The sequence below is a fragment of the Gordionus sp. m RMFG-2023 genome, chromosome 1 (assembly GCF_954871325.1).
Source record: "Gordionus sp. m RMFG-2023 chromosome 1, tfGorSpeb1-WG-v2, whole genome shotgun sequence".
NCBI lineage: Eukaryota > Metazoa > Nematomorpha > Gordioida > Chordodea > Parachordodidae > Gordionus > Gordionus sp. m RMFG-2023.
In genome coordinates this window covers 3343538-3364936 of record NC_088775.1, presented here as the reverse complement: position 1 = coordinate 3364936, position 21399 = coordinate 3343538, and the positions used below count along the sequence as shown (strand labels likewise).

The 21399-nt window shown below is 26.0% G+C and overlaps 1 protein-coding gene across 1 annotated transcript; it reads left to right on the top strand.

The window, feature by feature from the left end:
• Positions 1 to 1374: 1374 nt before the first annotated feature.
• On the top strand, positions 1375 to 2988 carry LOC135922808 (uncharacterized). The gene is made up of 4 exons (XM_065457285.1): positions 1375 to 1610; positions 1806 to 2472; positions 2575 to 2915; positions 2958 to 2988. Exons 1-4 carry the CDS (start codon positions 1375 to 1377, stop codon positions 2986 to 2988), a joined length of 1275 nt encoding a protein of 424 aa, XP_065313357.1.
• Positions 2989 to 21399: the final 18411 nt, after the last annotated feature.

Sequence of the window (21399 nt, the reverse complement as noted above, 5' to 3'; positions counted from 1 at the left end):
TTTTTTTACAAAAAAAAGGGAAACCACAGTCAGGTGACTTTTAAAATTTAAGCCATTTTAAATTTATTTGAAATAGAATGACATATTCGAAATCTAGCAATTTGGTAATTCATTTTCAATCAATTTGTTTCATAGATAATAAACGAAATAAAGTTTACCTTTTAATTTAATAATTTTAATATAAATTTTTTAGAAATAGGAAAAAAAATTAATCTAAAAAAAAATCATAAAAATAAAATATGCCATCTTGCGGAATGAATATCATCGATTTTTATTCCTTCATTTTAATTTATTTTGAATTTAATTATGATAAAATATTTTTACTAAAGAAATTGGAATAACCCATATATAGAATTTTTAAATAAATAAAAAATTATACTGAGTATTATAAATAATTATATATTTTTTTTGATATATTAATTTTAATATAACCAACTATGAAAGCATGGATTCGAACCGAACCCGAACCCGGAGAAGTTAACCCGGGTTTTTAGAAAATAACTCTGAACCCGAACCGTACCTGAACCTCATATATAAAATTTTCAAAACCCCGAACCGAACCCAAGAATTTTATTTGAACCCGGGTTCAACCGGGTTCAGTTATTTAAAATCATATATTAATATATGTAAATACAAATATTATATTTTCAAATTTCCAATTAAATGAAGTATTAATAAATTTTAAACAACTTAATTCATTTATGCCATTTTTAAATTTATTCTCGATTCCTTTTGGAGTGTTAAAAAATTTTAAACAATTGAATTAATTTACGCCATTTATTTTTAAATTTTTATCTTATTAATCTTAAAGATTATTAATTAGAAGAAAATGGTTAACAAATCAAAGTAAAAATTATTATATTGTTAATTTAAAAAATTCTAAACATCTAACTTAAAAATTGTTAAATGTAGGGCAGTTTTTGTAAACTTATTAAAATGATTTTAAAATTTATATATGCTAATCATTTATTTTTGGTTCAGATTAATTTTTACAAGATATTAATGAAGTGCATATTATAAATGAAATTAAATTTATAAATATCTCTTTTTTAATTCTGAAATCATTGCTATTTAAAAAAATTGTTCTCTTTTTATAGATTTAAGATTAAAGATAAAGTCATATTTGATAAGCATTTTACCCTTAATACAATAGAAAAAAAATCAATATGTTCATATTGCAAAGTAAAAATGTCTGGTAATCACTTGTCAAATTTAGAAAGACACCTGGAAAGAAATCACAACAATGAATATTTAAATTATTTAAATGAAAAAACTAAATATCAGGAATTGTTATTGGCAAAAAAACCTAAAATTAATATAGAAACCTTTTTTCCAAAAAAGCATACAAGTATAAATATATCATCTAATGATTTGATGAGTTCTATACTAGAACTTGTTACTGTAAATGGCCGGCCTTTATCAATTATTGAAGATTCGGGATTTCAAAGAATTATAAATCCACTCCTATCTGGGCTCAATTTAGTTATAAACAAAGAAAATTTATCCAGAACTATTAATAAAATAGCCCAATCAATTAGAGACAAAATATCGAGAGAGGTAGAAGGAAAATTAATAAGTTTAAAAGTTGATGCAGTTCAACGACTAGATAGGTCAATTCTTGGTGTAAATATTCAATTTATATCAAAGTCCATTATAAATTTGAGGACTCTTGGAATTGTAGAGCTGAAAGAGAGATGTACAGGAGAATATATAAAAGAGAATATATTAAAAACTTTACTAAAATTTAAAATTAATATTGAATAAATATACACAATTACTTCTGATAATGGTTGTAATTTTTTAAGAGCTATAAAGCTCCTGCAACCTGAAACTGATTATGATATAAGGAGTGAATCAGCAGATGAAGAAAATATGGATGTAAATGTATATAAATATGATATTGATGATATACAAAATACTTTTTTATCAACTATTATATCCTATCCGATTTATAGTGTACGGTGTGCAACTCACACACTTCAGCTGGCACTTCAAGATGCTATAAAATTATCACCTATTGTGGAAACCATTGCAAAAGCTAGGAGCCTAAATTTAAAATTAAGACATCCCACTTACCAAAAGTTATTAAAAAATATGAAACTCCCTAAGCCTGTGTTAGATTGCCACAGATGGCATTCAACCCATGATATGTTAGAAAGGCTGATTTTACTAAAACCCAATATCGAAGATTTTTTTTCAGAGCAATCTGATTATTTATTGACTGAAGATTGGAAAGAGATAATAACGATTGTTGAAATTTTAAAACCGCTAAAAATCGCAACCAAACAATTCCAATCTGAACAGTTAACACTGACAGATTTTTATGCAGCATGGTTAAGATGCTGCATCGAACTGGAAAAAAATCCAAACCATTTTGCTCAATTACTATATTCTTGTCTTAAGAACAGAGAAGAAAGGTTTATAAAGAACGAAATTCTCTTAGCTGCCATATACCTGGACCCAAGATACAAGGTTAATTAAAAGCTTAGTAAATTAATTATTTTAGATTTATATTAAAATTGTTATTTTATGGAATATTTAAATATAAACAATATAAATCCTTAAATATTACAGGTATTACTTAGTGATGATGATAAGATTTGTGCGAAAAGGCATCTTGTCAATTTATGGAGACGAATTAAAAGCTTAACAACGCCGATTTTATCTGATGATATTAGTTCCGATGAAGTTATTGAACAAGAAGATGATTTAGAGAAATTGATACAACTTAAAGAAAGGCAGGAGAAAATACTTAAAAGAGGGCCAACGATTGCTGAGAAAAGTATTGGAACAATAATTACTGGATTTAGCGATTATAAAAGATTAGATAAGAAGGAAAATATTTTGCATTTTTGGGAGTCTGCTAAGCTGGAACACCCTGAATATATCTTTTCCTTGCTGTTCCTGCAACCCAAGTTAATTTATCATATTTTCACATATAAATACATTTAACATAGGTTAGCGTTGAAAGATCTTTTTCACATTTGAAATTCATTCATTCACCACATAGATCGAGGATGAGTGAACAACTCTTGGAAGATATTATGCTAATACGTCTAAATAAAATTTTTAAAATTGATACATGACTATATGCTTTGTATTTTTAACTATATTTGCCTATAAATAAAATAAAAAATTTATTTTTTATATCAAATTTATGTCTAGTTTTTTATTATGATTTAAATATAGAATTTCTTTTATCAACTCAAAAATTCTTGAACCCGAACCAAACCCGAACCAAACCCGAACCAAACCCGAACCAAACCCGGGTCCAAAAATATTTCCCTGAACCGAACCCGAATCGAACCCACCTTTTTTTTATACCCCGAACCGAACACGAACCGAACCCGGGCAAAAATTTTGTCGGGTTCGCATCCCTGATTAATACTAAAAATACATTACATTTATCGTATCGATTTCTTTAAATAAAAAGTTTGCAACCTTTCTGTTGTGATTTAATCTTGACTTGGAAGCTATACCTATTTCAAACATTGCATTTAAAATTTAATAATTTGAATTATCTATGCTTTTGGGAAAACGGGTAAAAATCGTAGTTTTTATCCAAGTCAATGTTATCATTCTTCCAATGCAAATCAAATCTAACAATTTTTTTTTTTAAATTTCATTAGCTTTTTCCAACGATAACAATTTTCTTCGTAGATAATAAGTGGAATAAAGTTGTTTATAATTTAATAATGTTAATATTAATATTTTTATAAATATACAAATAAGATTAAAAAAATTAAAATACGCCATCTTGCGGAATGAATATCATAGATTTTTTATTTATTTTTTAAAAAAATTTATTTTGAATATCATTAATATTAAAATATTTTAATAAAGCAAATTGGATTTACCTATTTTTAGAATTTTTATGAAAAAAAAATTATAAAAAATTATACTTGAATATTTATAAATGTTTATATGTTAGCATTTTTCGAAAATATGTTAATTTTAATATAATTGAACCAACATGTATCGTTGAAACCAATATATATCAAGAACATCAATTATTATCATCAATTTATATATATCCAATCAAGAATATATCATAAAAAATTTTTTTTGACGATACGAATTATTTTATTAAATGACTTTTTACATGAAACCTTAGTTAAAAATTGTGATTTATAAATTTATAATTATATAGAGTACCCAAAAAAGGAACCAAAATTGTGTCTATAAATTTCTAAAAGTCGTATTTTATAGATTTTTTAAAAACATAAATGTTGATGGCGAAAAATTCCCATTCAGTCACTATTTAGAGTTAATTTCTTTTCATAAAATAAAACATCAAATAGTTAATAATAATTTTTTGCAAACAAAATATTTTTATATGGATAGGTTTTGATTTTAATCGTCAATATGCTTCATTAAATCAACACAACACTGTATATATATTTTAAAAAAGGATAGAAAACTTTTTAAAAAAATTAAATGATTGTATTATAAATTGAAATACATATTTTAAAAAAATCTATCTTATTTAAATAAGTTATCATAAAAAATAGAGCTCCAACTACCAACTAAATGTGAATATATATTCGGGGAAAATCTGTGCCAAAAATTATGTATGTATGATTGAGCTAATTTTTTTTGATTCTAGGATTCACCTATTAGGAGGTGGAATATTATGCGAATCTTTTAGCCATAAATTTTACAGAAGCAGGGTCCCCTTATTTTTGGCCGTTGGCTATATTATATTTTTGTAAAAAATAAACCCCCTTTACCTAACTTCAGTCAACTACAAAACAGCGTGGCCATGTTTCTAACCAAAAATATTACAATCAATCTTCAAGTTGAGACTCAACTTAGAGACCTACTTCAATTTTTTAGGCTAAAAGCTTGATTAATCCGCAATTGAGATGGTCAAAGTTAAGTAATTTAACAACACTCGTTTATATATATATGTAGGTATCTAGATGGGCTAATCCATTTAATTTATTTTCTTAGGGCAGTAAATGCTAGATTCTTTTTCTGAAATAATAAGATGCCCTTTCATTGGGTGCAACCGGAAGGCAAGCGTTGATGAGTATTGTTAAAAACCTATATTAACTCGATTTTTAAACACTAGTAAATCAAGATTTCATTCCAAAATGATAACGTTCGAGCCTTAGAGATTTGGCTAACAGATGTCCAAACCTTTCTGCCATATATGAGCTAAACTTTTAGGGTAGGGTAATACTTTTTGGCTAAAATATTTATGTTAAACATTTTTCTAAAAAATAGGCTAAATCGTGCCATTTAACAACTCTATTTATGAGTATGAGGATCAAAAAAATATAATAATATTAATATATTAGGAATAATACTTTTAGTTCTGTAAAGACCGCGTGCCCTAACTTAAATTTTTTTTAAAATATCAAATAGGTGGTTAAAGAGATATATTTTTGTTGATATGACCGATTAATACTAACCTTTAAATTGTTTTTTTTATGTTTATATAAATTGATTTTTTTTTATATAAATTGTGTAGTTTGATTTTTTTATATATTAATATGAAAATTGTTATATAAGCCTGATTTTTTAGTTTGATAACAAAAATGTAATATTTTAAAAATAAATTATATAAAATTAAATATGTAACTTTGATTTATTTTAAATTAAATTAAATAATCTCGTAACATTCAAATATTTTTAGAAAACTTCATGGTGGCAGCGGTGGGCTATAATGACTTACAAAATATTCTAAATCCACAGACAATATGATTTTAGCTACTGGAACATAGACAAATAGATATAAAAGTTCTGGAATGTTATGTTTAATTCATTCTAAAAACACGTAAGAAATGATTAATTTGAAAAAGTGAAGAATAATTAAAAAAAATTTAATGGTAAATCCCTTAATTATGAATATATCTATATGGGACAATAATAATAAAACAAAGTCCATTGACAAATTAGAAGATTATTTAAAATTTCATGATAGTAAGAATACTCTAAGCTTAATAGGTAATTTACCAGATGAATTATATTTAGTCATGAAAGCTGTGTTTCCAAGAGAGTTAAATTCAAGTTATGATGAAGCATTGTGTTTGTACATTAAAATGTTTATGTCCTACAGAAATAAAAAAAATCGTTCTCATAAAAATAAATCTCTTAGTAACAAAAAATTGAAAAATATTGAATTAAAACCAAATATTCAAAATGAAAGAGATTCTTATAAACTAAAGAGATAAATTATATAATAAAATTTAAAATATTCCTGATTATAGAAAAAAAGGAAATAAACATTAAAGAAAACAAAGATTAAAGAAAATAATAAAATTAAAAAAACTCTTACTAAATGCGATAAAAAAAAATTGAGACTTATAAATTTGAAGACAATTAAAAGTATCACTAAGAATAAAAACTAAACGTCTTCATTCTAGTATAATACTCAAGGATGTGATGAAGAGATCTTTTTCTAAAAAATTAAGGCTCATACTAAAAACAATCTTATGAATCTTTTAAATTAAAAAATAAGGGCATAAAGTTTAAATTTCTGAAGAAAGAGATGGATGTACAGACGTACATATCATCTTATCATCTTTTATTAAAAAAAAATATATATAAAAAATAAAAAACGCTAAAAATATTATCTAACAATCTTGTTGATTTATCATCCTTTTATTATTCTAACATCCAAATTTAATCGATTTTCTAATTATTCATATATTCCGAAACCCTATTTAATAATGATAATTTTACAATTGGTGATAATAACAATTTTGTAAAATTGACAATGATAACGACGGAGCTTGACGACGAGCCAGCGTACTCAAAACGATATTAACAAACCAACGTGATAGAATCAAGCCAACGACTACAATGACTTATGAACTACTTGAACAATCATATGAACAACCAAAATAAATATCATTTTTTTAAAGGGTGGAATGTTGATATGACCGATTTATACTAACCTTTAAATTGTTTCTTTTTTATGTTTATATAAATTGATTTTTTTTTATATAAATTGATTGATTTTTTTATATATTAATATGAAAATTGTTATATAAGCCTGATTTTTTAGTTTGATAACAAAAATGTAAAATTTTAAAAAAATAAATTATATAAAATTAAATTTGTAACTTTGATTTATTTTAAATTAAATAAAATAATCTCGTAACATTCAAATATTTTTAGAAAACTTCAATTTTATAATAATCTTTCTACTTATTTCACGTTAATAAAACGATGGAATTATGTTGGTGAGAGTCGAGGTTAATATCAAATTCATGAAGATCTCGTTTAAAATTTGACAATTAACATAATTTATGAAATTCCTCATCAACATATGCCCTAATATCTTAAAGCACCGATCTGCGATTTTAATGGTGTCGACTAAAAATAGGGAACAAATTATTTTCACAGCTTTTAAATCAAAATGTACGGTTTTTTTTAAAAAAAATATTTAATTTATTATAACAATTTTTTTAAATAAATTTTCTTATAATCATATTCACAGTTTAATATTTTCACTTTTCAAAGTTATTTTAAATCAACTTGGCAATTTTAGTAATTTTGTTAGACACAAACCCTACTGCATTCTGTAAAATCTTAGAGATACTTAAGACTTGCAAAACAGTTAATTTGTGTTCGTTCTTACTGAACTACTGATACTAAACTCACGGGCGCGCTAGGTTTAGATTAGGGCTATGCTATGCAAGAAGGATAAGGGCTACGGATTTTGCTAGATGAGGATAATTATTAATTCTATTAAGACACTAAAGACTAAACCCACTTATATACTGTTCAAATCTAACAGAAACTGAAAAATTTATTTTATTTGAAACTGTTTAAACGTAAATTAAATACTAAAGCAAATTAATTTAAAAACCGCGAAATTATTTATACATGAAACAGTGATACTATTTGTTATAAAACTGTGAGTATCGTTTATTCTATTTTGCAATTAAAAGATATCCCTAAAAATCTATCAATTTTCAAACCGTAATTCGTTTAAATCTATTCTGTTTTTTAGATATTAAAAGTAATAAAGTTTACTTTTATTTAGGAATTATGAATGTTAATGATTTTTGGGAATATATATAGAATAAAACAAAAATCATTAAAACATAAAAAAAAAAAATTATTTAAAAAAAAATTAAAAATAAATAACGCCATCTTGCGAATCGATTTTCATTGATTTATATTTTAAAATTTTTGAATTTTTATGAATTGTTAAGGTTAGCAGGAAGTAAGAAACAATTTTTTATTTAATAAATATGTTTTAAAATGTTTAACTAAAATATGACTAAAAAAACTATAATAATTTTATCCTTTATATATATAAGCAAAACAATTAAATAATTAAATGAAACTATTAAGTTAAATTAAATGAAACTATCAAGTTAAATTAAATGAAACTATTAAGTTAAATTAATATAAATGGTGTTAAGTTAAATGAATGTAACATATAAAATTTTTCGCTATATAATAATAATTAATCCATGTTCAACAAAATATTATGAGTTGAAGTCACAAATATTATTATACAACTTTGGATAATTGAACTTTTACAAAAATATATAATCAAAACATTAAATTAAATAAGCATTATGAACTTAATAATAAATATATGATTTTATATTTTTAATACCTTTTCTAAATATAATAATAATTTCACAAGATTACCCAAAATTACTTAAAAAAAATTCATAACAAAAAGAATAATAATTGTTATCTATCTCTTATTCGAAATTATTTTTAAAACTATCTGTCAATTTCATATCAACAGATATAACATAAATTAACACCTATAAAAAAAAGTCAAATAATTTAGCTAAAATAAAAATTTTTTAACTAGTGTTGATAAACGGCTCGTTTTGAGCCGATATTTAAAAACGGCTTCAATATTACATCCAGAAAAATATTACGCATGACAGAAGGTTTTGCTCATAGAAGGAATAAAGTAGACATGTATAAATCTCGAGGCGGCTTAGGCAATATTTTTCTGCCTAAAATATTGAGTTAACAACACTCTTTTATACTTGGTTTGTTTTTATATTGATGTACATTTTGGTAATATGAATCGCGTACCAAAAAAATGAATAAAATTATACTTTGTATTTTTCTCTTTAAAGAAAACTTATTATTTATTAATTAATATATAGATTGTGTAAGAAATGATATTAATAGAAGATGATGTAAGATGATTATGATGTGTTAAATATAATGGTTTCAAGTGCACAAATGTTTTGAATTTGCAATGATATTATCATTGGACAGAATACGCTCTAATCATTTTTATTGGACAAATATTTTTTTAAAAAGAACACTATTGGCTTAAATTTGATTAACGTTTTTTGAGGATTATTGTAATAGATTATTTATGAGCCATCGATAATATATCCTAGTAAAAAGTATTACAAATGGAAATGCATATTAAAAAAAGTTTTATTATTATTCTTTAACTTATTTTTAATGGACGATAAATTCCTCCTAAACATAATATAATATATCTCTGTGTGTATGTTTTTATTTTTGTGTTTACAATTTTTCCTATTATACTAATATTTAGTGTTGTAAACCAACGTAGATTTTATATATGACTCAAATGGGTTGTTTACCTACAATTATAAGATTGGTATTCTAAACATGCTACAATACATTTCCGGTAAAATCAATTTAAATTTTTAAAAAACGCGCGCAAAAAATGATGTAAAGTTGAAAAAAATAACATATTAACGCTAACATATACATAGATAGAAACTTAATGATATCATTTAAAATATATTTTTTTACTTTTGAAATTATGATCTCAACAACTATTATTTAAATCAAGGATTTTATATTTTATAAATTTATATATTTGCAGAAAAAATTAACTTTTATATTATATATATTTAATATAAAAATGATTTTCTTTGAATCTACTACCTAGGATTTTATATTTTTTTATTATTTTACAATATTAAAATGCCATAAATGATAAATTTAATATTTTTATAAAAATATTTAATATAAAATAAAATTTATTGAATTAAAAGAATCTGAAAATATTATAATTATAAATATTAAAATTTAATCAAATATTTGCAAAATGTCTATTATTTAATAAAATTTTAATTCTTGATAATATTTTATAAGTCGTTACTCTGCTATTTACTAATTTAATAAAATATTATCATCTTATCAAAACTTCCTTTATTTAAACAACAAACTCTAAGAATTGAGATAAGGGGGGGGGGGGGGGGGTTACCTAATAATTTTTAAATATTTCTTATATTTTAATAATAATTATATTTATTTTTTTTACACAATCATATTTAAAATTATTTTATATGAAAATATATTTTAAAAATAAATCATTTTTCCATTTTATAACTTATTTCACATCTCTTCATATTAAAATGTAGTACCTAGATAGCGATGAAGATAATAGCAACCCTCTACTAGATAACATGAACCTTGACTCGGAGGTAGAATTATGTAACAATTTTTTGTAATTATAAATGTGTGTGTAATGACCTTGACAACCAAGATCTTATGGATGATCAAGATCAAGACATCATTATGAGTCAGATATCAGTAATATCTGATTCCTCAGTTAATACATCGATAGATAAATACTATTTCTTTTAATATAAAGAGCATGCTGGAATTAAGCCGCAACAAAAATCGCCGAATATGTAAAATGTGTAATAGATATTTTAGCGTTCACACCTGCAACAAGTATATAACAAATAAAATTATGAGATATATTAATTTTTATAGCCAATTTAAAAAATCACATTAGAAGAAATCATTCAGAGTTAATTGGAAAAAGGAGAGAGGATATACCAAAAAACTTAGTAGGCATTCATAGATTATTACCTGAAGGAAACGTAACAAATTATTTGAGATTTATTATAAAGGAACAATATTCCTTTCAAAGCTATGTATAGCGTAACAAATCATTTTTGAGATTTATTATAAAGGTACAATATTCCTTTCAAAGCTATGGATAGTAAGGAGTTCAGAAAAAAAAAATTTCCTTCATATTCAAGTATTATAAAATCTGGACTAGACAAACAGCTTGCAAATACATTGAAAAAATATATAAAATTTCAACTCATTAAAAATTTAAAAAATGTTAAAAGTACATTGGCGATCACAACTGATATGTGGACATCTATCAGCTTATAGTCTTTTTGCTTAATTACATGCCACTATATTTATTAAAAAGTGGAATATGGAAAGTTGTCTTCTAGATTTAATTCAGCTAAACATATCCTCATAGTGGTGAGGATATATCACAATATTTGTTAGAATCTCTCGATAACTTTGAGATCCGGGCAAGATTATTTCTATTATGCAGATAAACTATAGGGTTTCAGGTTAATGACTGTTACCAAGCTCGTGAACCTCGTTAATGGTAACTAAAGGCTATGCAACAAAGATGCGGGTTAGTGATTATAATAGATGATGAAAATTACTAATTTTTTTTAAGCACCAACCTCACTGCATTCGGTAAAATCTTAGAGATACTTAGAACTCGCGAAGCAGCCATAAATTTCTGCTCGTTTTTATCGGATTACGGAGTTCAGGCTAAGGCTTGATACTAAACTCATGGACAGTGCTAGGGTTAGTAGGGCTATGTAGCAAAGATAAGTAATAATACTAATTCTATTAGATACTAAAAAACCTACTATACTCTGCCAACTCTAACATAATCTGAAAAATAATTTTATTTTAAAACTGTTTAAACATAAATTATAAACCTTACATTTGATAATGATTTTTTCATGATAAATTTATAAAATATTTTATTATTACCTTTATTTAATAGTTATAATATACAATAATCATTCTACAATGATTATAATTTCTCATATCTTTTAGCCTCTATAATAAATTTGTTTCCGTCATCATCTTCAGCTTGTTGATCATTTATTAAGTTGTAAGCTTTTTGCATATCTTCTAATTCATCATAATAAAATACGTGAACGAAATTTGTTTGATGTATATATGGTATGTTCTTTATAAATCTGATAGAATATTTGGACGAAGGTAAAAAAATAATCATGTATTTGGCTCTTTAGAACGACGCTGCCACCATATTATTTTAATGGAAGGCAACGGGAGATCTCTTCTTTAATTTAAAATCAAATTTTATTTTATATCTATATACAGAATTCTTATCATAATATACAATTTTTATAATAACGTACATACATGTTAACAAAGAAATAAAAATACATATGTCCTTTACAATTTCTTTCGCGTTACCGATTTTTTATCTTTTATTATAATGACCTTTTGTATTAACATTTATTATTAACCAAATAATAATCAACTTTAATTTTAATTTGGCCACATTTAAAAATACAAATTAAAACGCATATTAAAAAAAAATGTATAAATATTTCAACTATTTTTAACCACCATTTATTTATTTTAACCACAATTTTTTTATTTGTTTCATTATCAAAATAAATAATATTGAAAACAAAAAATTTTTTTCTAATTTAAAAATATCACTTTATTTATTTTATCTTATTTTTTTTAAAAAAAATCTCTTTATTTACATAAACTTACATTCCCAAAACACGTTTTTTAATTATTAATTAATATATTATGTTGTAATAAAATTTTTACAAATCCTTAGAAACCAATATGGCTCGCTGATGTCTACCTTTAAAGCGGAGAACCTCCAATCTCCTTCCTTTATGGTACGAAAAGGAGTTAAACAAGGATGTGTTCTATCACCTATTTTATTCAATATTGTCATGAATAAAATTTGGCTTATGAAGCCCTAAGCTGGCTTCCAATATATAAAAACAAAGGATATTGTAATTATAAAACTTACTAGGCTAAATAAAACTAAATTCGACATTCTTAAATTTGAATATAAGTCTAAATTCAGATCATAAAATTGTCATATGGAAATAAAACTTGATATTAAAACTCTAAATGATCAAAATAAAAGAAAAGTTGCATAATGTCAGTCAAAAATCATATTTAAACAAATAATTTACAAACTTATTTAAACATCGATAATCTTTGTAAAAAATACTTCTGAGATTTGCACCAAATCAGCTGCATACCAACTAAACAAATACCCAGACTGGATGCTGCTGGAATCAAAAAATCTTATTGCTAATCTAATTGGAAATGGTCATTACATGAAAAACCAAAGCATAGATTAAGAAATGATAAAAAAGCTTTTCTAGAAAAAAAAGAGCTACTGAAGTACTAAATTTATTTAATGTTAATGATTGTTATAAAGCTTTCAAACTACTTAAAATCCCTTTACATCATTTAAGAAGGAGCTCATCTCTAAAAGTACATATAATAATCAAAACAATCCTACTATAAATATGTTTAGCCTAAATGAACCCCCTCTCTCTACTACTAAATGGTATTATAAATGATCAATCAATACCCTCTACTTCAAATCTTCTCCCTTTAAACAACTGTTAAGAAGTCGTTTGAATTTTTTTTTTTTAATTTTCTTATAAACTATTAGTTTTTTTTGTTGTTTTGATAATGACCTTCAAATTTTAAATTTTTTTTCTTTTTTTTTGTTAATGATATTGAACTATACAAATTCTAATTGTTAATGACATTATACAAGTTACAATTTATTTCAAAAGATCATTTTTGTTACCTTCGGTGATAATTTATATTAAATATTTTATTATATAAAATAAACGAATTTTATTTGTTTTTTTTCAGTGAAAAATAAATTTGATTCTTTAATAAAATAAACTTGGTTCTTGAATTTATTACATTACTAGCAGATACTATCAAATCTGCTCAATTGCCGTGAAGAGGCTGTATCCAGATATATTTACATTATGAAATAGTGTTTATCATCATTAGGCTCAATTATATCAAGATTCTTTGATAAAATTGACCTGATTCTATATTATTCCTCTGCTAAAAATTACCCTGAACTCTCTGAAAATATCATGGTGGCAGTCCGCTACATACTCGATGAAATCGTAAATAAATAAATATGAAACAAGTTCCCAACAATAAGGTTAATAAAAATATTGAATTTCCGATATACTCGTAATGCGCATTCAAATATCTTTATTCTTAAGATAAAAAAAAATGCTTTAAAATAAAATTATATCAAAATGTATCTGAAAAAGTATCAAAAACAGATATCTAGACGACATTTACCTAGATACTTCGACAACTATGGTAAATATCATCTATGTTACTACAATGTGTTATCTTTTTCAACTTTAAATAATTTTCTAAGCTCTTTTTTTTTAAAATGCTAAAATGTCTGATTTTACCAGAAATACATTCAGGGCCTTCTCGGTCAAAACGGATGATATCATTATTTATAAAAATTTATAATTTTAATACGAATTTATATGCAAGTATATATTCTATTTATGTATTTATTTAATACATCATCATATAATTCTAAGTATAACCATTTAACAATATTTTAAGATATAATCTAAATTTACCGTCTATTAAATAAGCCAATCAAAAAAGTGGACGAATCTAAGGAGAAGTTTGTCAAATCGTTTTGAATATCTTATGCTTGAGATCGTTTACAATTTATATCGAAAATGTATGGAAAAACGAATATAAATTATATTAAGTTCAATAGTGTATTAAAGATATTCTAACACATGCTGGAATATATTTCCAGGAAAATCTTTTTATTTTTTTTAATTTAAAAAACATGATTATAAAGTTGCAAAAATAATTATTTGATTACTAATATTTTAACCCCCCCCCTCCTCCCAATCTGTTTCGCTTAATAATTTTGTTAATAAAGTAACCATAAGGCTCTAACTACAGTAAAAAAACATTATAAGGTTATAGCATCTATAGACTAATGATAATTCACCAAATGTAATAGGACCTATTTATTTTTTCAAATCACGTGTTCGAATATCTGCTATATAGTTATGCCCCAAGTACAGAAAACCGCCAAGTTGGCTTCAGAAAAACAAAACATGTTACTGGATTCGAACCCAGGTCTATAGGATCCATGATCAACACATTAACCACTTTAAAAAAATACTTATATAACTTTTTATTTTGAAAAAATAAAAGGTGAAACATTAAAATTTGCTAAATGATTCTATCCCAAATTTATAATTAAATTGATTCAACATATTCACTCATTCATTTATAGAAGGCTCGCTAACACTTCCCAACAATTTGTGGTTTTCCGAAACGTCACTCTTTGCAGAATTCATATCGTTGAAGGGCGCCTTCTGAGGCTCCAAATTTCCGTCATTAGCAGGGCGAACTTTTCGCCTTACACGTTTCCTAGGCGGTTGTACCTTGGAACTTCCCGCTTTGAATAAATGACCCTGCCTGGATTTCCGGATGTAGTAGCACAATTTAAGGCACACAATCATCAGGTAGAACAGGATAATTAAGCCAAGGACCAATAGAATCATGGGGTAAAGATTGTCGCAAAGGGAATAATTACCTTTGTTGAAATTTCCCAATATTTTAGCCGCTATCGACAACTTAGGGCTCCGTTCGGTTTCCACTACCACCTTAACGTTGTCGCCATTGGAGAGCAAATTCTTGGAGTTTGAACTAGATGCGGGTGCCATGGGGTCTATAATATTATTAGAAAATTTAAATTTACTAAAATTTATTTTTTATTTTTCGCGAAAATTTAACAAACAAAATTTATCTCGATTGTTAAAAGAATTATATTTATAAATTCTGATCTGCGCATGCGATTTAAAAATGTAATAATTGAAAGCTATCATTTTATTAAAAGACGCACAATAAATTATAGCAAAGGAAGTTGTGATTCTGAGCCTGATTTAGCTAAATTTTAGCAGTGCCTACAAGACCAGGGAAAATTATTCGTCTCCAAGTATTATTGAAGGATGGGTGGACTATGGTCAGATAGAAAGTGAAAAAAATTTGGGTGATGATATAGATCACGAAATATTAACTGGATGATATAACGATCTCGCAATCGCAAGTTCTACAGGTATGGGGGAGGGGGGGGGGGGGGTGGTGATAAGGAGAACCAGAGCATTCTATCATTTAAGTCGAGTGTACAATCTTAAAGGATAGCTGGACAAAAATCACGTGTTGCATATTTTTAATGCAAAATCCTTATTGGTAATCATAATTGTTTAAAAAAAAAAGGAAAAGGTCTTCTTTTATAAGCATTATCACTTAATTCTAAATTTTATCATAACATTTTGGAACTATATTTTCATTAAAGTTTTTCTGCTCACGAATGTATCCTATATTTTGTTGTCCATATTTAGAAGGCCTGCCTGAAGACCGACCCGCGTCTCGGGTCTTGGAGATTAAGGACCTTAATATTAATGAGCCAGACTTTTTAAAAATTTCTTTATAGAAATCTTTCCAATAACTCTCAGGTTATGAAAAACTAGGGACCCGTAATTAACCAGAATGAACGGTTAAACTGTTATAAACCTTTATGATATCTGAACCGTAACCGAACCTATGTAATTATTTTTAGAAGGAGTAAAAAAGTTCCTTTATAAAAAAAAAAATTAAACCGGTTTGTACCGGTTACAGCCAAAATAAAATAAATAATTTTACATTCTTTTCCTTGTGGTGTATTACATATTTTACCCTATCTTCGTAGTTATTTTGATCAAAATATTTGCTTATAAAATATCCAGAAGAAATATGTATTCACTATGACTTAAATCGATCCACAATAACTTTAACTGCTTGATATATATAGTATTAGAGCATTCCTATTTCCTATATTTTAGTATGCAAAAATATCTAAATAACCAATTTTTGATTTAGTTGTATTTAATTAATATAAAAAAAATCCTCAGATTTTGTATATTGGTAATCAAAGAAATTTTGAATATCCAAAATTATATAAACTTATTCTTATAGTTTAAAAAAAATACTTGCTTTGAATTACTGTATATCTCAAAATGGAGTATCATATTGTAAATAATTTTATTAACTTTTTTTTGTGGAATCATTTATCGGGTAATGTTCTATTCCGACTAGGCCTCGTAACGTCGGCTGTACAATCTACACAAGTTTCTGTTCAAAGGTTTCGGGGATAAAATTTGTGTTATCGCCACAACGAACAAATATGAATCCACTTATATTAGAAAATATATTAGTTATATGTTCAAATAATATATTTAGAAATGAGTTTTGATTCTTATATATTATTTCAATACCTATATAAATTAATTTCATCTATTTTATAAATATACAATATCTTAAGATGGCAAAAATTTTAATTAATAATTAAAATTATTATACCATGGTTTTGCTTCAATAAAAATTATTATACCATGGTGTTGCTTCAATAAAAATTTTTAATCATAATGTACCTTTACAATTAGCTGAACCGAACGAAAACTTTATAAATGTTTTCTTGAGAACCTTAAAATCATTATAATTTTTTGTATACTGAACTGTTATAAATAAAGATTGGGGTTTTTGAGAAAACCCTAATATTTTTGTTATATAAATTAATCTTCCCACAAAAAGAGTTAACTTATCAATAACAACATACAATTCAATTATTACCAGGCCCTCTAGAAAAAATATACGGTCTATGCATCTATCTTTTTTAGTAAATATCATTTTAAGCCATTAAAAATATTCACCTCAAAATATGCGAATTTTAAAGAAATTAAAGGCTATGCAACAATAGTGTCGATTAGTGTTTATATTAGATGATGAAAAATACTAATTTTATTAAACAACCAACCTCACTGCATTCGGTAAAATCTTAGGGATACTTAGGACTGCGAAAAATAAGTTATATTTCGTTTTTACCGAACTACGCAGTTCATGCAAAGGCCTGATACTAAACTCACGGACCGTGCTAGGGTTAGGCTATGGCTATACAGCATAGATAAGGGCTAGTATTTCTATTAGATCAGGAGAAATACTAATTCTATTAGACACTATGCCCACTATAGTCTGTGTGATACTATTTGTATAAAACTGTGAATATCGTTTATTCTACTTTGCAATTAAAAGATATCCCCAAAAAATCTAGCAATTGAGTAAAGGAATCATCAAAAGAAAAAATCATTTTTAAAATAAATTACGCCACCTTGCGAATCGATTTTAATTGAATTTTTTGCAGTTTTTTCCAAAATTTTTTGAATTTAATTACATCAAAGCTATGTGGTTAAACCATATCTTTTAGGAATTATTAAATAAATATTATCATTTTTATAAAAATGATAATTATTTATGAGCCATCGATAGTATATCCTAATAAAAGGTATTACAAATTGAAATGGATATAAAAATAAAAAACATATAATTGTGCTTTAATTTTATAAACGATTAAATCACCTGTTCGCTCGGTGTACAGTTCTTTAATCCAATTGTTGCGTCCCAAAATTGGAACAAACGCTCAATGGACCCATTATTTAATTTTTCCGATTTGTCAATTATAATAGTATTTGTTTTGGCTTGAGGCCAATGACATTCATTCATTAAAAGTGTACATCAATGCAAATCAGCTGGAGACGCCATCTTGGTTAAACTAATCGTTATCAACATTTTAAACGAGAGCCTAATTTATTCCTATATCTGATGCAAAGAATTACCGGATCATCGAGATAATAAGGAAACAAGTTATCAATTTAAATAGTAGTTTTTAAGCATGAGAATAATTACTATACGTGTTACCAAAATGACCGGTCCAGTTGATTTGCTTTTAACGACGCTTAAAAATGCATTTTAATGAATGAATCGTCAGTCTAGGTATTATATATGTCATTGCTTGAGGCATAATTTATAAAAATTAATAACTATTTTCATACTTGTTTTAATTGAATAATTAGAATCATCGTTGCCACTTTAGTAATTTAGTCATCATTTAAATTTTATTCATTTTCGTTAATTAATCACAATTTACATTTTATTTTTCAATCGTAATTCAAGGAAATCTTGCCACGAGATAAGAATGTTGGAGAATTAATAGGGAATGGGAGTTGGGTAATGTAAGAAGAAGTGGAAGGGGGGGGGGTAGAGCGCAGGCCCGATTCTAGACATATTTAGGGAAGGAGATTAACCCCCCCCCTCAGAATATATATCTTTTTTGTTAAATTATTTAATAATAAAAATGTAATTGGAGATAAATAATTGTTGTTCAAAGAAAAAAGTATTTCGATGGCCCCTAACAATTTTTTTACACACTTATAAACATAGTATCGTATCAATTAATTCACATAATAGAGCAAACACAAAAATATCCACTAGGATTAGTGTTGTTAAACGGCTCGTTTTGAGACGATTTTTAAAAACGGCTAACTCAATATTTCTTCCAGAAAAATATTACGCAAGCCTGAAGATTTTACTCATAGAAGGAACAAAGATCCTAGACATATATTATCGAAATCTCGAGGCTTATGCAATATTTTTCTGGATTAAATATTGAGTTAGCCGTTTTTAAAAATCGGCTCAAAACGAGCCGTTTTACAACACTAACTACGATAAATAATTTTATATAAAAAATTATTGATGGAACTTGTTTAAACCATATTTAGAGGTTACAACAAACTTTTTTATATTGCCCTGACTTTTTAAAGGAATCTAGCGGTCTTTTGCTGGAAATCTATGTCGATTCCCAGATAGCATATCTTTTCCTTCGGGATGGTGATGGATTTTTGCAATGTATTAGGCAAAGTTAATCTTATCCACTCAAGAGGAAAGTAACAGCAATATGTTATAGGAGTAAAGATAAGAAAACTAAATATGATTATAAAAAAAACTGTTTAGTCCATATTAATTAATGTAATAAATGTCAAAATTAACATAATTCAATGTCCAATATTTTTGTTTGAATGTATTAGTGTAAATCTTGTTTTATACTGAAGAATAAATGTGAAAATATTTTTTAAATTTAAAAAAAAGGTAACTCTTTTTCAGAAAATTTTGGCACAAATTATAATCATCTTTAATCTAAGCATAATTAAATTAAATATTTTTATCAAGGTTAATATTAGTTGTATCTTATAACCAAATGTTAAACCAAAAATAACAAATACAAAAGGAGATCTATATACATTTAAAATTGGCATCAAACCCGACTAGAGCATTAAAATCTTTTTTTTCACTGTAGTATTGGTGTTAATATATTTTAAATCGGAGAATACTAAGTAAAAAAAAATTATTTTTATAGATATAGCCGTTCAAGTGGATCTAACAAAGCTTATAAATCTATGATTCTGAGCCAGATCTACCTACATTAGCAGCCTACAATACCAAAGGGGGGGGGGGGGTTATTATTTGTTTCCAAGTATCATTAAGGGATGGGTAGACTATGGCGAGATAGGAAGTGAAAAAATTAGGGTGAGGGGAGGATGCTCATCACGGCATAAATGGGCACTGTTCTCTAACAACCTCGCTGGTTCTATTGGATTCTATCATTTGAGTCGAGCGGTGTTACAAGTTTTTATTCTTCTTTTATAGTCATATGTACACAAAGGTTATGGACGAGTCATTTAATATTAATTTTATTATACCTTTTGGAACTATGTCTTCATTAAAGTTTTTCTGCTCACGAATATATCTCATATTTTGTTGTCCATATCTAGAGGCCTTCACAGGCTGCCCGAAAACCGACCCGGCGGTTCGGGTTATGGAGATTAAGGTCCTTTTTTCTGTGACTCGGATGTCGGGTCGTAAGAGGAATCCCGACCCAACTCGAAAATTAAATATTAGAAATACGCTAGAATAATTATTTTGTTTCAGCGAAGCGTCAATCAGAATCATGTGGTAATTAAAGATTTCCTAAATTAGCATTTTGTGATTGGTTAAGCCAAATTTAATTATTCAAATTTTGATTCCATATATATTGTAATATATATATAATAAATAAAATAAAATGTTATACTTGGTTATGGAGGTTAAATATACGCTTATTTTAAGGCGGCAATATGCTAATTAATAAACATAGTTTTTTTAATTTTTCCTTAGATATATATATATAAACTCAAATTCCAATATAATTTTAATCTTTAGGCCCGGGGCTGGCTGGCACAAGAAATATGAAGATTGTGGAAAATATTACGCAGAGCTTCTATTCATATTTAACACCAACATTTATTAACTCTTAGCCTAGCCGGTAAACCCCTTCACATTTTGCTGCGTTTTAAGTTAGAAGAAAAATAAAATATAGATAACTTTCTTTTGATTTGTTTGAAAATTCCTTTTTATAAGCATATTATATATTGATGCTACTAGATACAGAATAAAAATTTTTTAAGACATATAGTTAAAGTTTTAAATTTTTTTAGAAATGTTTACAAAGCAACTAAATTTTCCTTAGATTCATTTTTTAATTTAATTTTAAATATAGCAAACAAAAATTAAATGATTATTTATTAGGTATTTAAAGTTTATTTGCCTTATTTTTTAAATATCATAACCTATTTCAAATAAAATACTATAGGGGGGAGGGAGGCTCTTCCCTTCCTCTGGCTACCCGTCTCTTGCGATAAAAAGGAT

What these genes read in the sequence shown, in the direction of transcription:
- LOC135922808 (XM_065457285.1), top strand. Translation starts at nt 1,375, where the DNA reads ATGAGTTCTATACTAGAACTTGTTACTGTAAATGGCCGGCCTTTATCA. An exon ending in GCAGTTCAACGACTAGATAG is followed by an intron (nt 1,611 to 1,805) that starts GTCAATTCTTGG and finishes TAATTTTTTAAG; the next exon opens with AGCTATAAAGCTCCTGCAAC. An exon ending in TTGCTGTTCCTGCAACCCAA is followed by an intron (nt 2,916 to 2,957) that starts GTTAATTTATCA and finishes CATTTAACATAG; the next exon opens with GTTAGCGTTGAAAGATCTTT.